Source organism: Condylura cristata, unplaced genomic scaffold, assembly GCF_000260355.1.
Source record: "Condylura cristata isolate star-nosed mole 26May11 unplaced genomic scaffold, ConCri1.0 scaffold00016, whole genome shotgun sequence".
Taxonomy (NCBI): domain Eukaryota; kingdom Metazoa; phylum Chordata; class Mammalia; order Eulipotyphla; family Talpidae; genus Condylura; species Condylura cristata.
Window position 1 is genome coordinate 4134592 of NW_004567117.1, and position 17898 is coordinate 4152489.

At 41.6% G+C, this 17898-nt stretch overlaps 2 protein-coding genes across 2 annotated transcripts in view; both read right to left on the reverse strand.

Moving 5' to 3' along the window:
* Positions 1-2516: 2516 nt before the first annotated feature.
* Positions 2517-2964, reverse strand: LOC101630825 (histidine triad nucleotide-binding protein 1). The gene has a single exon (XM_004683740.2). The coding sequence runs from the start codon at positions 2922-2924 to the stop codon at positions 2544-2546; it is 381 nt and encodes a 126-aa protein (XP_004683797.1). The 5' UTR covers positions 2925-2964; the 3' UTR covers positions 2517-2543.
* A 5765-nt stretch (positions 2965-8729) lies between these two features.
* Positions 8730-17898, reverse strand: part of RALBP1 (ralA binding protein 1) — a 51416-nt gene continuing 42247 nt past the window's right edge. Inside the window, exons 7-10 of the mRNA XM_004683741.2 lie at positions 17062-17169; positions 11488-11609; positions 11110-11233; positions 8730-9379 (exon numbers count right to left, since the gene is read on the reverse strand). Of these exons, the coding sequence (XP_004683798.1) occupies positions 9113-9379; positions 11110-11233; positions 11488-11609; positions 17062-17169 (621 nt within the window). The 3' untranslated portion in view covers positions 8730-9112. The remainder of the gene's footprint in view (positions 9380-11109; positions 11234-11487; positions 11610-17061; positions 17170-17898) is intronic.

Consider the following 17898-nt stretch of genomic DNA (forward strand, 5'->3'; position numbering starts at 1 on the left):
GTTTGGGGATGGGGTTAGAGAATTCACCAGAGATGGAGTGGAGACCAGAACAGGCAAATCAATGAAGTACACTGCTGAGGGGAGCAGCAGGCGGGTCAGGAGAGGTCTGCCGCGCCATGTGGGTCACCTCTCTGGCTGGGAATTGAACTTGTGTTGCAGTGGCTGTGGACAGTTTCATAGTGTTGTGCTTTAACCTGCTGCACCACCAGGGAGGCCCCTGTTACTCTGCCTTCTGCTTATGAAATTTTATACAGTGTCTTGGGGCTTCCTTCCATCTCTTACAGCAAATGCTGCCTGATTCAAATGGGATTTTGATTAAATAAAATTTCAATTTTGCATGTGCCTCAGTTAACCTTTCCATAGTTCTAGTTTCATTTGAAGGATCTAGCAGCCAGGAGCCACCAGGCGGAGGTGCAAACCAGGAGCAATTAAGTACCTGCTAAGCCCCTGATCCTGCTGCCTCTGCTTGCTGCCTCGGGAGGATGTGGGTAAGTCTCTCTCAGACCCTAACTCCACAGCTTTTGTGTTACAAGCTTTCAGATTTTGAGTATTTCTTTTTTCTGGACTGGGTCCAGGAACCAGCTGGAATTGAACCGAGTCCAACATAAAAATTGGACAGTGTCCAGGTTGAGCTGCATCTGACATGAGCAGGTCTGGGAGCTATGTGAGGCCCCTGGCCGCACGTACATTGTTGTTTTAAGGCTGAACAAGCAGATTAACCTACCAAAGGTTATCATGGACCACAGTGACCACATGGAGAAAATTGTACCTATATAAGTTCATCTATTTATAAACTGCCTTGGAGAGAAGGGATCTCAGTCAAGTATTCACCCCAAAGGATAGAGGAAAGTTGTCTTTCTCCTCTAGTTACTGGTACCAGGATGAGATCTGCTGGGAAACCCCGTTCTTTTCAGCACCCACACACAGGACACTGGGAAAGCTGGTGGGAAATGGTAAGGGGTGAGAATGTTCTTACCAACATTACTAGGTGGAAAGGATGTCCTGAACGAGCTCTGCAAATACAGGTTCTATGGACTCCACCCCCTACTCCACTTATTGAAACTACAGCTTCATCCTCTACTCCAGCCACTGAAACTACAACTCTCAGCAATACCAAAGGGAGGACTGTGTGGACCCAAGGGTGGAGCTAAGCAACAATTTTGAGACTTTTGGGGATACACATATAGAGGAGCCATGTTGAGCCAAGGCTCTCTTTCTCCCTTGGTCTTGTGGCTGGAGGCTGGTTGCTTGACCCTTGATGAGCTTTCAGTGTGCTGTTGGGGTTCCAGGTCAGCAGAACTGGTAGGATTCTCTAGTTAACTTGTATCTCTCTCTCTCTTTCTCTCTCCCTAGGTTGTTCCTTTCCATTCCCTTTGTAAATAAACCCATTATTGACCCTTTTTGTGCATGTCTTCAGTACAACTGAATCTTAAGCCCACAGGTGAGGACCCAGAGACAGGCATCCCAGTTCACACTGTTAACAGTTAACAATGTCAGCTCTCCCAGGGCTGTACCTGTGATGCTTGGTTGAGAGGGAAGTAAAACGTCATGGTGTCCCTTTCTTTCTAAATGCAGATTGTCATTTAGGAACAATGTATGAATTGGATCTTTGTCTTATAACTTATGAATTTGCTGTCAAGGGCCCATTTGTTGTTGACACTTTCTCCCATAGGGACAGTGTTACCTTTTTATTTGCGGCCTGAGAACTTGTTTTGGCAACTCTCAATGTAGTGTCCCCAAAGTTTTAGCCAACAGAAACCTGGGCTACCTCCATTTGTGACTAGGGACCTACCAACTGCATGATCAGAAACTGGTCAACTCAGAAACTGGTAAGCAGGGGCTTACCAGTCTTACCAGGGTCTACCTGTCTTTAGGATTTCTCTCCTAAGCTAAAATGAAACAATGTGCCCAAAGGAAAGAAAGTCATCCTGAAGCGTTTGTGAATTTCTTAAAATTTTCTGAAGATATCCAACTCCAAATCTAGAAAGTAGGATTCTTTAGACTCCGCCTTAGAGATTTTCTTCCTGATCTAATGGAAAAACTGAAGATACTGTAATTGGCTGAGTGGTCCGCCTGATGGCATCCAGGTTGTGACTTAATATCTTGAGGAACTTTGAGAAACAGTTCTGTCTTACAAATTGAATACAGGGCCTCCCCGGTGGTGTAGAGGTTAAGTAGAGACTTAACTATCATTCTATCACCTCCACCCTGAGTTCAATCCCCAGCCAGGGAGCTGACCCACCTGGCATGGCAGACCTCTCCTGACCTGCCCACTGCTCCCCTCAGCATGTCAATCAGCCTGTCCTGTCCCCATTCTGTCTTTGGTGATTCCTCTCCCTTGACACCTCTGACTATACCCCAGTTCTCGCACATATAAATATATAAAAACAAAAATTTTTTAATCATTCAATGGTGTCTTTTATTATGGATGGGTATTTCCTCCATCTATATATAGGCAAAAGTTAAGTGTATTGTTCAGCAATACATGTAGAACTTTCAACCTTAATAATGCCTATAGAAGAGAAAACCATCCCTAAAACATGTTAGCCAGGAGGCCAATTCATCTGCCGACCTCCAAGAACATGGAGATGAATATGATAGACAGTCTGCCCCCCATCTGAACCTTCATTCACCATCATACTATAACCCTTCTTCGGGCCCAGATCTGCAGCACATTTCTTGCCAACAATCATTAAATGTCCAAGAAGACTTTCATCAGTATCTTCTGCTACAGAAATCTGAGATATAGGTTTCTTGGGTATCACCAGAAAATGTGTTGGTGCTTGAGGGGAAATATCGTGGAAAGCAAGACACTGGTAATCCTCATAAATGATTTTGGCTGGGATTTCCTTGCGGATGATCTTTCCAAAGATCGTGTCGCCACCAGGCCGCGCGGTCTGCGCCTTGGCGATCTCATCTGCCATCTCTGCCTCCCTGCAGCGCGGCCGCCAGGGGCGAAACCCAGGAGGATAAAAACAAATTTTAATTAAAAATTTGAGTCATCACAAAACAAATGCAGTTCTGGAAACAACTCACAATTCACCTGATTTTTTTACAATTGTAAAACGTCCCTGTTCATCACAAAAGACTTGTATATATTGTAAAAAGCCTGCAGTAAAATTTCAGAATTTCAAAATCTACAGGAAAGCTGCAAAGTTATGTCAAGGTTTCCCCTACAAACAGCACAAGCTGGAGCAGAAGCTTCCAACAGTAAATGGCACCTGGTGATTCTCTTGGAACCAGCCACCTTGCTGTTCCAATGCTGCTTTAACCACTCCTGGTGTTTCAGCTAATCCTGCCTCAGTAACACCTAGAAATCCACCACCGATACCTGCCGTTACTGAGGTAGTCTTGGGCCAGCTGACGCACTGGGTGGTGGGGAGGCTGCTACATGATCTGGACACTACCTCTGGCATGTGCTGCTGTGGGGGTGGGGGGAGGGTCTGTCTCAGGGGTAAGCCATCCCCAGTACACCTGCATCTCATCACTGGCCATTCCTGACAGGAGCTTGCTGGGCTTTTCCCAGCATCCCTCCATTCTGCCCAGCCTGACGGCTGTTTAGCTCTCTGGAGCTCCAGTGCTTGCTGTGGGTGGGGCGCGGGGTTGGGGTGGGGGGTGGTTAGGAGAAGCCGTGGCAGCCAGAGGCTGCTGCCAGTGAGTGGCTTGGGTTCAAGCCTTCTAAGGTGCTTAGATGCCCAGGTCAGGTTGGAGCTATCTGTAATGACCCTCTCTCCCCAAGGCTAATTTCTCAAAGTGTCTCTAATACTCTCTGGTTAACATCTACTTCTACCTATAGTTTTGCTCTAGTATGTAGGTCCTGCTATATATGCATGTGTATGTGTGTGTGTGTGTGTGTGTGTGTGTTTATATTGTTTCTTCTCCTAGGCTGTAGGTAGAATAAACTGAGAGTTGCTAATTTGCACTGCAGACAGGCGACTGTCCCAGTTCTGATTACAGGTGATTGGGGGTGGGGGACGGATTCTCATGTGCCATCCACAGACTTCTCCCCTGCAAATGTCACTCCGTCCTCTCAGTCACTGTAGTACTGACTGAGAGCTATAGTCAGGATGAACAGCTCAAGCTTGTTCCTTTTTCCTTTAAGTAAACAGCATTGCCCTAGGGCATTTGATTTTTCTTCCTAGGCCCCTTTGAATTTGGTTAATGGTACTATTCACTGTGTGTAGTTACATAGTCATCTTGGTTTTGGCCCGAAACATGTGTTTTGAGTATTATAGCTCCCCTCCCTCCGCAGAACAGAGCTTCTTTTGAGTTGATGGATTCTTCCTCACTAGTTCGAACTCCAGCTACTCACATCCAGTAGTCCAAGCTCAGACCCAAAGTCAACAACCTCATGCTGGTAGTTGCCAGAACTGTCCATTGTCTTCAAGCTCCCCTTTAGGGTCCAAAGCCCTCAGTGTAGCTTGAGTCCTTCGGAAAACAGAGGCTCCACTTTGCACTTTGCCCCTCCCTCCCGTAGATTCCTCTGCCTTGGTGATGCTCCAAACACAACTAAATTTCCGTGTTTCCTACCCTCTCCCGTGTAGTGCAGCTTTAAGCGTATAATGGTCACCCAGTTGTCCTTTGGGGCCCACCATCTTTATATCCGTATAATTTGGTTGTAAATATGTACAAGAAGCTATGCTGGCATTTTCACTCTTTTGCCATCTTGCCAGATTCCCTTTGCAGTTTTTATCTTTCAAAATTTTAAATGTCATTCCACTTTCCTGGCCTAGTGAGATTCTGCTGAGAAGCTTGAGAGCCGAATGGTGAGTTACTCTCTCCCCCGCCCTTCATCCCATGTTGTCTTTAAAATTCTTTTTCTTTGACTTTAGACAATTTTTTTCTTGGTGAGTTTTTTTGCAATGAAATAATCAGATGCTTTCTGGGTTACCAAATGCCCTTGCATACGTTCCTCAATGGAATTGTATAGTTTCTGTAGATTTTCTTATTTAAAAACACACACACACACACACACACACACACATTTTGCTTTCTGTCTCCTTTCACATGAAGTATTTCTAGATTTCTATACTGTCTCACTAACTCTCTCTTTCACATTATCTGCCATATTGTCAATGCTTTCTATTTATTTCTTCATCTCATGTATTGGGTTCTTCAGCTCCAGGATCCATTTATTTTTAAAGATTTATTTATTTATGCATACAAGAACTGGGGTATGGCTAGGCTAGAGGTATGGTGGTAAGAGGATTCATCAGAGACAGAGTGGGGAGCAGAATAGGTAGATTGACTGAAATACACTGCTGAGCAGAGCAGCGGGCAAGTCAGGAGAAGTTTGCCATGCCATGTGGGTCAGCTACCTGGCCAGGGATCGAACTCTGCTGCAGTGGCTGTGACTAGCTTCATAGTGCTGTGCTTCAACCTCTTTTGCTACCAGGGAGGGCCCAGGACTTATTTCATTAGTTTCAATAGCTTTGGTAAAATACTCTTTCTATTCATTGATTACATTCTTGAACCCACTGAACTGCATTTCTAAGTTTTCTTACAGAATTCTCTATCATGACTTTCAGTTTGGTTTCTGGAGAATTAGCATGTTTTTTTTATTACTGTGATTTTTACTCATTAAAGATTTATTCATATTATTTATGCATTCAGAGAAGACTGAGGTGCGGGGGGATGGTGGGGGATTCATCATAAACAGTGTGGGAAGCAGAACAGGCAGATCTACTGAATCTCACTGCTTAGGGGAGCAGCAGGTGAGACAGGAAAGGTCTGCTAGGCCATGTAGGTCAGCTCCTTGGCCAGGGGAATTGAACTCAGACCAAAGTGGTGATAATGCTGACTTAACCCCTGTGTCACCAGGGAGGCCCATTACTGATTTTTTTTTTTTAAAAGATTTATTTATTTGTGCATACAGAACTGGGGTACAGGCCAGAGGCTCAGGGGCGGCGACAGGCTTCACCAGAGACAGAGTGGGGAGCAGAACAGGCAGATCGACGAAGTACACTGCTGAGGGGAGCAGCAGGCGGGTCAGGAGAGGTCTGCCACGCCATGTGGTCTCCTCCGGGGCAGGCGGGAATCGAACTCATGCGGAAGCGGCTTTAGATTCTCAGTGCTGGGCTTTAACCCGCTGCGCCACCAGGGAGGGCCCCATTACTGATTTTTAATGTGCTCGATGAAATGCTCCTCTATTGGTACATTTGAAGTAGCTCACACCTTATTTAGTTAAAATTTTATTTATTTTAGAGTTTAATCCAACAGTTAAGTAGTAGAAATCTTTTGCTCTCCAGTAGGTGGTGCTATCGTATATCTGTTGGCTTCCCTAGCGGGTCCAGTTTCCACCCACCACTACCTCTTCCAGGAGTCATCGGTGTCCTTTTGTTTTTGGTTGTACCTCTGTGGTAACTTATGTCATACAGTTTTGGGGATCACTACCAGGTTCCTGGGATGATGGGTGTTTTGGGGTCACCTGGGTTGCAGATTGTTGGCTGTAGGGAAGGGGGGAGGGTGGAAAAGGACCAGTGTCTTGGTAGCTGCCATTGATTTGATGCTCTGGCACTGCTTTCTCCTTTGGGGCCATGGGCCCACAGTGCCTTCAAGTTTCATCTGGCACGAGGCAGTGCAGAGGGAAAACGAGGGTTGGAATCAGGTGCCTGCTGCTGCCTTCTCTCCAGAGACCAGGGCCAGTGTTGAGAACTCGGCCACCACTGCCGTTAGCTTCAGTACACTGGGGGCCGGGGCTGCAGGTCCTGTGCCGTCACCTTCCTTTTGCTCAGGCTCACAGGTCCACTGTAACTCTCGGCCCACCCCAACCCCATAAGCCTCCGTCCACTCATCTTTAGTTACCCGCATGTGTGAACATCGCTAGCTTCTTGGTGTAATGAGCAGAGGAATCTTTGTAGAGTTACAGATGTCTTACTAGCTGTAAACTGAGGAGGACAAAGGTAGCAAGTTATGCAGCCATTTTATGTTGCTGTTTTTATCACAACTCAGGCTCGAGAAACTAATGGAAAGAAGGGTATTGACAACAGAGGCAGAGCTACTATGTGGAATAAATATGCTAAGTCCCACAGTACCAGGCCAGGAACGACAGCTTTGGCTCTTCCAGAAACAGTATTTTAATTCAGTCAGTCAGGGGCCCCTAACACCCTACAGGAAGCAGACATTGCAATAATTCACTTTTTTTTGGCCAACTTGGGCCAGATGACCTGTGTGTTGAGCTAGAAGGTTAAAGCTTACTTGCTATGGGACAAGGGATGCAGCTCACAGTCATTGCACACCCTCCCACAGCCAGCTGGCCTGCGCACACAGGTGCGCACTCGGGGAGAGAACTGGGCTGGGGAAGGTGGTGGACGGCTGCTGACCACTGAAGGGGCAAGTGGATGGTCAGCACCTCTGTTTAGGTGGGGAATACAAAGTGGGTTAAAACGTATTGTTTACTCTGGGACCATGAAGAATCAAAACAATCCCTTGAGCCACAAGGCGCTTTGTTATTTGAATGTGTACAAAAAAAAACGAGTTGTTTTTTTTCCTCAAATGGCTGTTGAATTTATTTGCTTCATCAATAATAGTCCTGGCAAAAATTAGTTAACCAACGCTGAGACAATTGTAATGAAATACTAATTTTAAAAATCCATGACACCTTGATAGAAATTAGAGTTTACACAAATGAAAAGAAACTTCAACATTGCCAGCAAATATAAAATGAATCTATTATGACCGACAGGACAGCAAAAAGATTTTTATACATTTATATTTGACACCTGACCATATTTTCAGTCACCATAATATCTTCTCTCCAGATTTAAAAAAATAGTATGCTGATTTCTATAACAAAGCTTTTTTTTCGTACAAAAATCAAATAATGGCCAACAAGTCACAACAGTGCAATAGGTAGAGGATAAAAAACCGCATCAAACAGGTGCTGAAAATAAATACTAACTAGGAGGAGGAGAGGACAGAGTCCCCATGGGGGTGTTGCCATCACCTTGAGCATGTGGGGTTTGTCTTTGTCTTCACAGCCATGAGAGCTGACCTACCTCGTGGGTACCACTGACTCAACAGAGCACAAAGGCGCCTGAGGTCACCACAGACGTAGCAGACACAAGGAAACAGGGCTGGGAGTCACAGCTATCACTAGAAGAGTTTTTTCTATTGCTCAATCACATCAATTGGGACTCCATCAGCAGGTTCACTGAGGCGATGTGGGTAATTTAAAACTTTTGTGTAAGAGCATATATATGGCTTATTCAGGCAAAGAGAAGTTCACATTCTAGCCCAAGCAAGCAACCTAAGTCATTCTGTCTTTAATGGAAGGTCAGTCACACAGACTTCTGGTCTGAGACACATCCTTTGTGCGGCTGCACTGGGTCCAGCGGCCCGTGCAAGCAGCCCAGTGAAAGCGCCTGCAGCCCACAAGCAGTGCGGAGCAGGAGCAGCAAGGTGGTGCTGCCCCGGCGCTGGTGGGCGCACTCCCCGGACAGCTCTGTGGCCAGCTGGGCCGTCTGGTGACTCAGGCTCATGGACTGCGGTTGGGACAGTTAAAGGAGAGTGACAGGGCAGGTAAAGGTAACCCCAGTAAGAGCCTTTCTGGCCAGTCGGGAAATATGAGGCAGCTCCCCATTATATAATCTGCACCGAAAAGGTGTAAAAGGCACAAGCAAGAGTGACTAGGTAAGCAGAGATCCCAGAGGGTGAGACTATGGGGTAATCCACAAGGCAAGGACAGTATTTACCTTGTTTGGATCTCCACCCCCCTCCCCCCCCCCTCCCCCCTCCTGAACCAGAGAAAGAGATCCTGATTCTGCCATAATAAAAAAAAGCAAAGAAAGACGATTTTTGGTTTAAAAAGAAGCCACTCAAGGGTTAAAATAGTTATTTTAAGTTAACAAAGAAAATTAATCTTCAAATAAGCTGATCCTACCTGGAAAATTCATCTGTCCCCTACAAGCCTACAATGCGTCCATTGCTTTCTCCTCCTGTGTATAACCTGAGCCTGACGCGGAGAAGTCATACGTGTGAAAGAAGGAAGGGTCTCTGAGAAGAAAAGACATCTTTACAGAATGTACAGCAGAGAGTTGTGCACTCTGACTCTCGGTATTACAGTAAGATGCACAGGTCTTGTTAGGTGTGGACGATTCCATGACGCAGCTGCTCAGATGGGTGTCTCCTTCCTGTCTCTGCTCGGGGATGGCTTGGCCTGCTCCTTGCCTGACTTTGGCTGCTCTTTAGCTGCTTTTGTCTCTGGGGCGGTGTCTCTGGGCACCTGGACAGCGCCCCCACGCCTCTCGGGCTCTTCATCATCCTGAGTCTGTGGCTCGGGCTTGGCTCGCTGCAGCTGGAGCAGGCGGAGTTGCACGCGCAGTTCAATGATGGCCTCTCGCTCTTCATGAATCGCTTGGTTCAAATGATTGTTCTTTATCTTGAGAATGAAAGAAAACTGTGACTCAGAAAGGTCAAGAGGATAAAGATTCAGGAGAAGACATGTAACAAAGGTATCCTACCAAGAATCTGTTTTTGTTTCAATCTAGTTGTTACAGAAGACATGCACATCAACATGAATGTGCAAGCAGCTTAACCCAGAGGGGTAAAATTCAGGAATATAAACTCTGTTCCTAATTAGAGAAGAGTGAATAAATCTGGAAAACAAATGTACAGATAGGAAACAATTATTTTAATAATCTTAAGAGGGCTAGTGTCTCCACTAGATTTATGTTTTTGAGCTGGCTCCTGACGAGCCTTGGAGGATGATACACGTGTTTCAGTGCAACTGGGAAGGGCAAGGTGACACATTAGAAACAGGACAAATCCTAGAATTATCTCAGAAGTGATGCGCTTTGTCTTTTGTTCATGGCATCCTTTCTATCTCAACCGTGCTATGCAATTAAACCACAGAAAACTACTATCAGTTCTAAATTATCTGCATTCATTCTGGGACATTAATGTAAAAACCAGCAACTGATCCCAAACGCTGCCGACCACACCCTCACGGAGGCAGGGACTGCACGGTGCAGCATCCAGTTTGTAATTCCCAGTCTCCCTGGCAACTAGCTCCAGCCATGGAACTGAGCCTTCGCTACTAGGGTGTGAGCAGCAGCGCTGGGTTCCAATCGTGCACCCTGCCCTTGGCAACCGAGCTCTCCTTGTTTCCTTTTTGTCCTCTTGCTGAAAAGATGGGCAGGGGTCTGAACCCTAAGTAGAAAAAACTTATGTCAAGGACGGCAGACCTGGATGTCTGCCAGATAAGACATTTCACTGTCTGGCTCAAACTGTCACAGAAGCTCAACCCAGTGCCAAGAACTGTAAGCCTGGAGTATATTTTGTTACTTAGGATTTGCATCTCTAAAATGCTAAAACAAAACAAGGTGCTCATGTGACCAGGTCCTGTCCACTACCCCGCTCCCACATCTCTGGTTCTGACAAGTGTGTCCTTGAGCCTCAGTGGGCAACCTCTCTGAACTGTCCCCAGGTTCAATGAAGAAAACTTTTGTGGGTGGTGTTTCTGAGTGGAATCCTTTAGTTTTCTATGTGCTATGTATCCATGGTTTTCTCTAACAGCTGAATGCACCTAAATGAAGGAACAAAATTGTTGTTCTTAGATGTCTTTCTGAAAAGAGAATGGTTGCTCTCTCAACCCTGCGCAAAAACATTTGGAGACAATGTTTTATTTGGAGTAAAAAGGAAAATTCAAATCAAAATTATTTAAGTCCTTTCACTGTGTAGTTGCCTCCCAGCTCCCTACTGCTGAATTTACTCTCCCTTGTTGCTTTATGGGTTAAGGGTCAACTCTTCCTTGTTTTGCCCACGGTTAGATTCAGAAGACTTTTCCTTTGTCCTCTACTACTCCTTCTTTGTCTATATTCTCTGGTAACATATCAAATCATTCAAAGCTGCTCAAACTGCCGTAGTCAGGTGTAGCTCACCTTTGTGACACTAAACTCACAAAGTCACACTGCAGGGACAGCAGTGTTGTCTGTTGGAGTGCACTCAGTTTGCACTCCATACGAACTCTGGTGAGACTTGCTCTAAATTCCACTCTACTTAGCATTGTCCAGTTGGTTACCACAGGATAAGAGAACTCTAAGGGAAATGTATGAACTCCATAATTTTCCAGAACACAGTGTGATTTTCTGTTACCCCTCCCCGACTTACTTCCAGCTCTTCATTCTGTCTCTGTAGATCTTCCAAGATGATTTGAAGCTCCTCTTCATCTTCGCTCTCACTCTCACTCTCAGAGGAGTATTCCTCAGTCTCACTGCGGCCATGCTGCTGACGACTACAAGGGTGAGAGATAACAGATACTTTAGAAGCAAGGAGAGAATGCGTATCTGCTCTCATCGCTTTTCCTTTACTTTATATAATTTTCATGAGTTTCTTATCTACAACACCATTCTTAAGCAATGATCAATAAGAAACTTAAAAGTTAATTCACTTTAGATGCCTATTTTCTTTAATATAAAAGTGAGAACTAAAACATTTATATTAAAGTAAATATTCTTGGAAACTTCAAAACCCTTTGTTTTCTTTTACCTCTGAATTTCAGCAATCTCAGCTCTGAGACGTTCAATCTCTTCTTTTTCGGAGGCAATCTGTCGGCGCAGAAACTGTTCCATGGCTAAAAGTTCCTCTTGTTCAGTCAGGATCTCATTCTCCTAAAATAATGATCACTGGTGAACACCATTTTGAGTTTAAATTTAAGAAATGTCACTTTTTTGAGGTCTATGCTGCTCTGAATTCTTTAGCTCCCATATACATAGTGCATAAATCACATGAAAGCTTGTATACATGTCCAAAAATATCTTGTTTGCTTAATGTTAAGAAACATTTCTTTGAGAAAAGGTAAACTAAGTTGGGAAGAATGAGAATGAGAAGAATGACTAGACTTTTCTCAGGACATAAAATCCCACAAAGGAATTCCATGACCTTATCTCATGAAGGCTCCCTTGGAGGCTAGCACAAATGGGCAAAAGTCAAAGTTCAAGTGATTAAATCTGGTTCTATTTCCCAGACCTTCCTGAAAGTCTTCCCATCATTTTAGGGCCAAAGGTGATATGTGATAGTGTCAAAAGGAAAAGAAGGACCCAGGAGGTATGAGGCTGGAATGTCAGCATCACCTAAGGCAGACTTGAGTGAAGGAAAGATATCCACAAAGAAATCTTTTTTCCACACTATGAGCCACCATCTTTCTCATTCCATATTTAAATATCTAATTAGTAGATATACTGTTTGTTTGTTTTTTTAAGATTTATTTATGTATATAAGAACTGGGGCACAGGCCATAGGTACAGGAGGTGAGAGGATTCACCAGACAGAGTGTGGAACAGAAAAGGGAGGTCTACTGAAATACATTGCTGAGGGCAACAGCAGACAGGAAAGGAGAGGTCTGTTGTGCCATGTGTCAGTTCCCTGGTTGGGGAACAAACTCGTGCTGCAGTGGCTGTGGACAGCTTCATAGTGCTGTGCTTTATTTAACCTGTTTCGCCACCAGGCAGGGCACAGTATATATTCTGTTTTCATACAATATGTATTTCTAAAACTGCCTGCCCAATATCTAGTTAAACTGTCCAACCTAGAGAAAAAATCCCAAAACAAGACAAAACTTAAGGGTTAACAGAGATGTAAAACTTTGGAAATGAGAAGATGAAGAAAGCAAAGGTTTACAGCATTTCTTTCCAAAGGACAAATAATAAGTGTGGAGCATTTTATGGTAAAACAACACAATGGCCAAGTTCTAAAGTGAACTATACAAAGCCTCCAAAAGGCATAAAGAATCTTTCTCTGAGATATAATATACAGTATTTCTCAGGTGTTTCTACACAGACAATTTTCCTCTACCGCAAGGTACAAGGATAACATTCCAAGAAGTAACATCAAAAACTAAAGTCATAATTTGAGATTTCATAAGAAAATTATGTCTTTCCTAGCCAAATGATGTGAGAGAAGTGACCAAAAGAACTGAAATTTATAGGACTTCGAATATACCATAAACATGAGCTTCTGACAGCTAGACAGACTCTACTGTTCTTTCTGGTTAAAATGGGAATTTCCAGAACACATTATAGTTAACTTTAGAAATTCAGAAAAAGAGAAATAAATTCATCTCCAACTCTATGCCTGGAAAATAGTAGGTATTCGAGAGTTATTTGCTGAATCAATAAATAACAATTCATCTCTAAAATTGATTTTACCTGCAAAGAATAAAATAAAGACATCTAAAAGGTGTCATTAGCAACAACTACCAGTTGAAATCTATACCAGTACATTTTAAGAATGCCAATTTCATGCTGTTGGAAATCATATAAAATATGTATTAAAGTCTAATAACATCATTAATATGGAATGCGAAACACTAATCTATAAATTAAGGAAAATACCTACAACTCATAACTATCTTTGTATGTAAAACATCTAGAACAGTGAGATTAAGTAAACCACCTAGGGCCCAGAACAGTGTCCAGTAAGAAATGCTCAATCAAAAGGAATTTCCTTTTTTCATGGCTGACTTATGCAAATACCACACAGAGGTAGGTTCAAAAATACCTGGTACAGCCCCTCCCTCTAAATCATCTTACAAATATGGTTAAAATAAAACATCACTGTAGCTAAATTTCTCTAATATAAGTTTAAAAATGACCATGAGGAGTCTTAGGACACTGCTAAACAACCAAATACTACAAAGAAGAAACTGAGTATCTTGAAAAAAAATGAAAGTAAAACAAAATATACCAAAACTTATGGGGTATAGCAAAAACACTTTGAAGAGGGAAATGTAGAATGATAAATGATCACATTAAGAAAAAAGAAGAGTTCACAGAAACAACGTATCTTTATATCTCAAGGAATTGGAAAAAGAAGACTAAATTTGAAGTTAGCAGGAAGGAAGTACATAGGCATTAATAAGTGAAATACCGACAATAAAAACAATACCAAAAATCAAAGAGTTAGATTTTTAAAAATTTTCTTTTTAGGGTCCTCCCTGATGGTACAGGTTGAAGTGCAGTACTACAAAGCTAGCAGCTGCTTCAGCATGAGTTCAATCCCCAGCCAGGGAGGTGACCCACGTGGCACAGCAGACCGCTTCTATCTCGCCTGTTGCTCCCCCTTTGTCAATCTGCCTTTTCTGCTCCCCACTCTGTCTCTGGTGAATCCTTCACTGCCCCTGCACTTCTGGCCTGTACCCCAGCTCTGTATGAATAAATACATCTTTTTTTTAAATTATTTTTTAAGATTTATTTTTATTTATTTATGTATGTATGCAAGAACTGGTGTATAGGCCAGCGGTGCAGGGGTGAGAGGATTCACCAGACACAGTGTGAAGCAGAACAGGCAGATCTACTGAAATTCACTGTTGAGGGGAGTAGTGAGTGGGACAGGGGCGATCCTCTGCGCCATGTGTGTTAGCTCCCTGGCGGGGATCAATCTCATGCCACAGTGGCTGGTGAAAGCTTGATAGCGCTGAGACTTTAACCCCTGTGCCACCAACAAGGTCCAAGAGCTGGCTTTTAAAAAAGAAACAATATTAACAAACCTTTACCTAGACTGAGAGGACTCAAAATTATAAATGAGAGGAGATATTATAACTGCTAAAAAAGAAATGTAGAAGATTCTAAGAGACTAACTACTATAAACATGTATATGCTAACAAACTGAATACCATAGAGAAATGAACACGTACTTAGAGACATATAAGCTACCAAGACTAAATCATGAATAGGAAATGTGAAAAGTTTAAAAACAAGGACTGAATCTCCAAACCGAAAAAGCTAGTACCAGGTGGCTTCAGAAGTGAATTCTATCAAAAATTTAAATAATTAATGCTAATCCTGTTCAAATGTTCCAAGTCACCCAGAAAATTGAATAGAAGGGAACAATTCCAAACTCACTGCCCCCTGAAATAAAAGGCAGAATATGGACATTACATGAAGATATTATTATAGGCCAATATCCCTGAGAAACATAGATGTAAAGGTCCTCAACAAAAATACTAGCAGACCAAATTCAATAGCATATAAAGGGAACTGTGCATCATGACCAGGTGGTTTTTACCCGTTGGAGAAAGGATGGCTCAGCATAGAAAAATCAATTAACTAACAAATAAAAGACAAATATCATATATTCATCTAAATATCAGAAAAAGCATTTTACAAAACTTTAAAAAAACCTCAGAAAAGTTGAGTCTAAGAATAAATGTACTCAATATAGTATAGATAATAAAGCCCACAGCCAACATGCAAGAGTATTTAATGTAGTATTTAATGCATCAATGAAGTTTTAAACAGAATAATTAGCCAAGAAAGTAAAGGTATCCAAAGTGAAAAAAAATGTAAAACTGTGTGTGTATAGACAATTGATCTTATAAAACAATCTTATAAAAACCCTAACGACGCCACTAAGCAACATTAGAACTAATAGTAAAGCTGCTGATAGTAATTCAACATCCAAAAAAGTCAGTTCATTTCTACACATTCATAATGAACTATGTGAGAAAGAAATGACGAAAACAAAAAGACAATACATTAGCAAAGAGGTAAAAGATCTGTACATGGAAAAACCATAAACTACTAATTAGTAGTTTAAGATAAAAATAAATGTGAAGATATTCCATGTTTGTGGACCGAAAATAATAAGCAATCATGAACGAAATAAAGATGGAGGCATCACACTATCATTAAGCTATGACAATCAAAACAATAAGGCAATGACCCAAAAACAGAAATAGTCCAATAGAACAGACATAACCAAGAAATAAATACATGTTTTATGGTCAATTTTTTTTTTTTTTTTTGTCAATTCATTTTAAATAAAGGTGTCCAGAACACACAGTGAGAAAAGGATAGGCTCTTCAATGAATGATGTCGGGTAAATTGGTTTTCCACATGAAAAGCATTCAAACTAGACCCTTCATTCACTCAATATACAAAAATCAGCTCAAACTGAACTGAAGACTTAACTGTAAGATCTCAATACCATGAAACTATTAGAAGGAAACTTAGGGAAAAGTTTGTCTGGGTAATCACTTTTTGGCTATGACCCCAAAAGTACAGACAAGAGCAAAAATAAACAAATGGAGATACATCAAACTAGAAAGCTTCTGCAACAAAAATAACGGAATGAAAAGACAACCTTTGGAATGAGAAAATATTTACAAACCATACATCTGATAAGGGGTTAATATTCAAAATATAAGGAACTCAAATAAATAGCAAAAACTACCAAGATTAGAAAAATGACCTGAATACAATTTTCAAAAGAAGACAAATGACAAACAGATAAATGAAAAGGTTTTCAATATCAATCGTCACTAGGAAAATGCAAATGAAAAACACAGCAATATATCTTCTTTACACATCTTAGAATGGTTATTATTTTTTAAAAAGGGGGGGAGGAACACTTTTACGTCTTTAGTGGGATATACAGTGGTACAATATTATGGAAAACAGTATGGAGGTTCCTAAAAAAATATGATCCAACAATCTCAATTGTGGTATATATCCAAAGGAAATGAAAACAGGATAAGAGATAACTGCACTCACAAGTTCACTGAAACAGTATCCACAATAGCCAAAATACGGAAGCAACATAAATGCCAGATGAATAGATAAAGATGTAGTACATGTGTGTAGACACAGACACACAAGTAAATCATTCATTCATGAAAAAGAAAGAGACGCTAGCACTATGCCAGCATGGATAAAAATGGAAGATATTAAGTGAAACAGGCCAGGCAGGGAGAGACATACTATATGACATAGCTAATACGCAGATTAAAAAAAAAAAGGTCAAGCTCATAAGATTAAATGGTGGTTACCAGGGCTAGTGGGTGGGGGAAAATGGTACAAAGGTACCATTCTAAGATGTTGGTCAAAGGTACAAGGCTGCAATTATGTGATTAATATGTCTAGAAATCTAATGTAAGGCACGATGACTGTAGTAAATAATACTGTGTTGACTAATGCAGTAACTTTCAGGGGCTCTCATCACACACAATTAGTTGTAGTAGTCATTTCACTACATATGTGATCAAATCATTATATTGTATACCTTAAATATATACAATTTTTATTTTTTAAAGTCTTTCAAAAAAGAGACAAAAGGTTAGTTTACTTGGGCTAGGAGAATATTGATAACTTCTTCATTTTCATTCATTTCTTCTTTGGAAACATCCTCTTTTGAAAGACTGGCTATCTCTTGTGCAATCTTGGTTTCACACTCCTGTCAAATAAGACAAATGAAGAAGAACGGGTCGGTCCAAATGTGACACATATTCAACAGATTCATATTATCACCATTATAAATTGAAAAAGTAACTGAAAGTCAGAAGAATAATCTTGATAACTGGGCAATTGTTAACTGGGCTTGGAAAATAACGTGGATTTTAGTCCGTGGCTATACTACAAAAATTGCTCAATTCTGGCTCACCATTACACATAAATTACCTTCTGTGTGTTTTTTTTTTTTTTTTCTTTGGTAGGGAGTCAATTTTAAGCATACATTTCAAAGAGTTCTGACAAATGTATACATTTAAGTAAATACCCCTATGGTCATGATACAGAACATTCCCATCATCACACAAACTGATGTGGAGAGGTTCTGCCAACATCTGTGGGCCCTGAGTCCACTGACATGCTTTCCATTGCTGGAGCTTTTCCTTTCCTTGAGTTTCATATAAGCTGAATAGTCATGCAAAAGAATGAAACTGGACTACTATCTCACGCCATATACAAAAACCAACTCAAAACTGGTAAGAGACCTGAATATAAGCTGAAATCATATAATATGTACAAGAAAACATAGGCAAAGCACTCCATGACCTACATCTCAGAAACACCTCTAAAAACACATACACTGAAGCAAAGAAAATGAAAGAAAAGATAAACAGCTGGGACTACAGTAAACTAAAAAGCTTCTGTACAGCAAAAGAGACAATAACCAAGATGAAGA

Coding starts and splice junctions, on each gene's coding strand:
- LOC101630825 (XM_004683740.2), bottom strand. CDS start 2,924: ATGGCAGATGAGATCGCCAAGGCGCAGACCGCGCGGCCTGGTGGCGAC.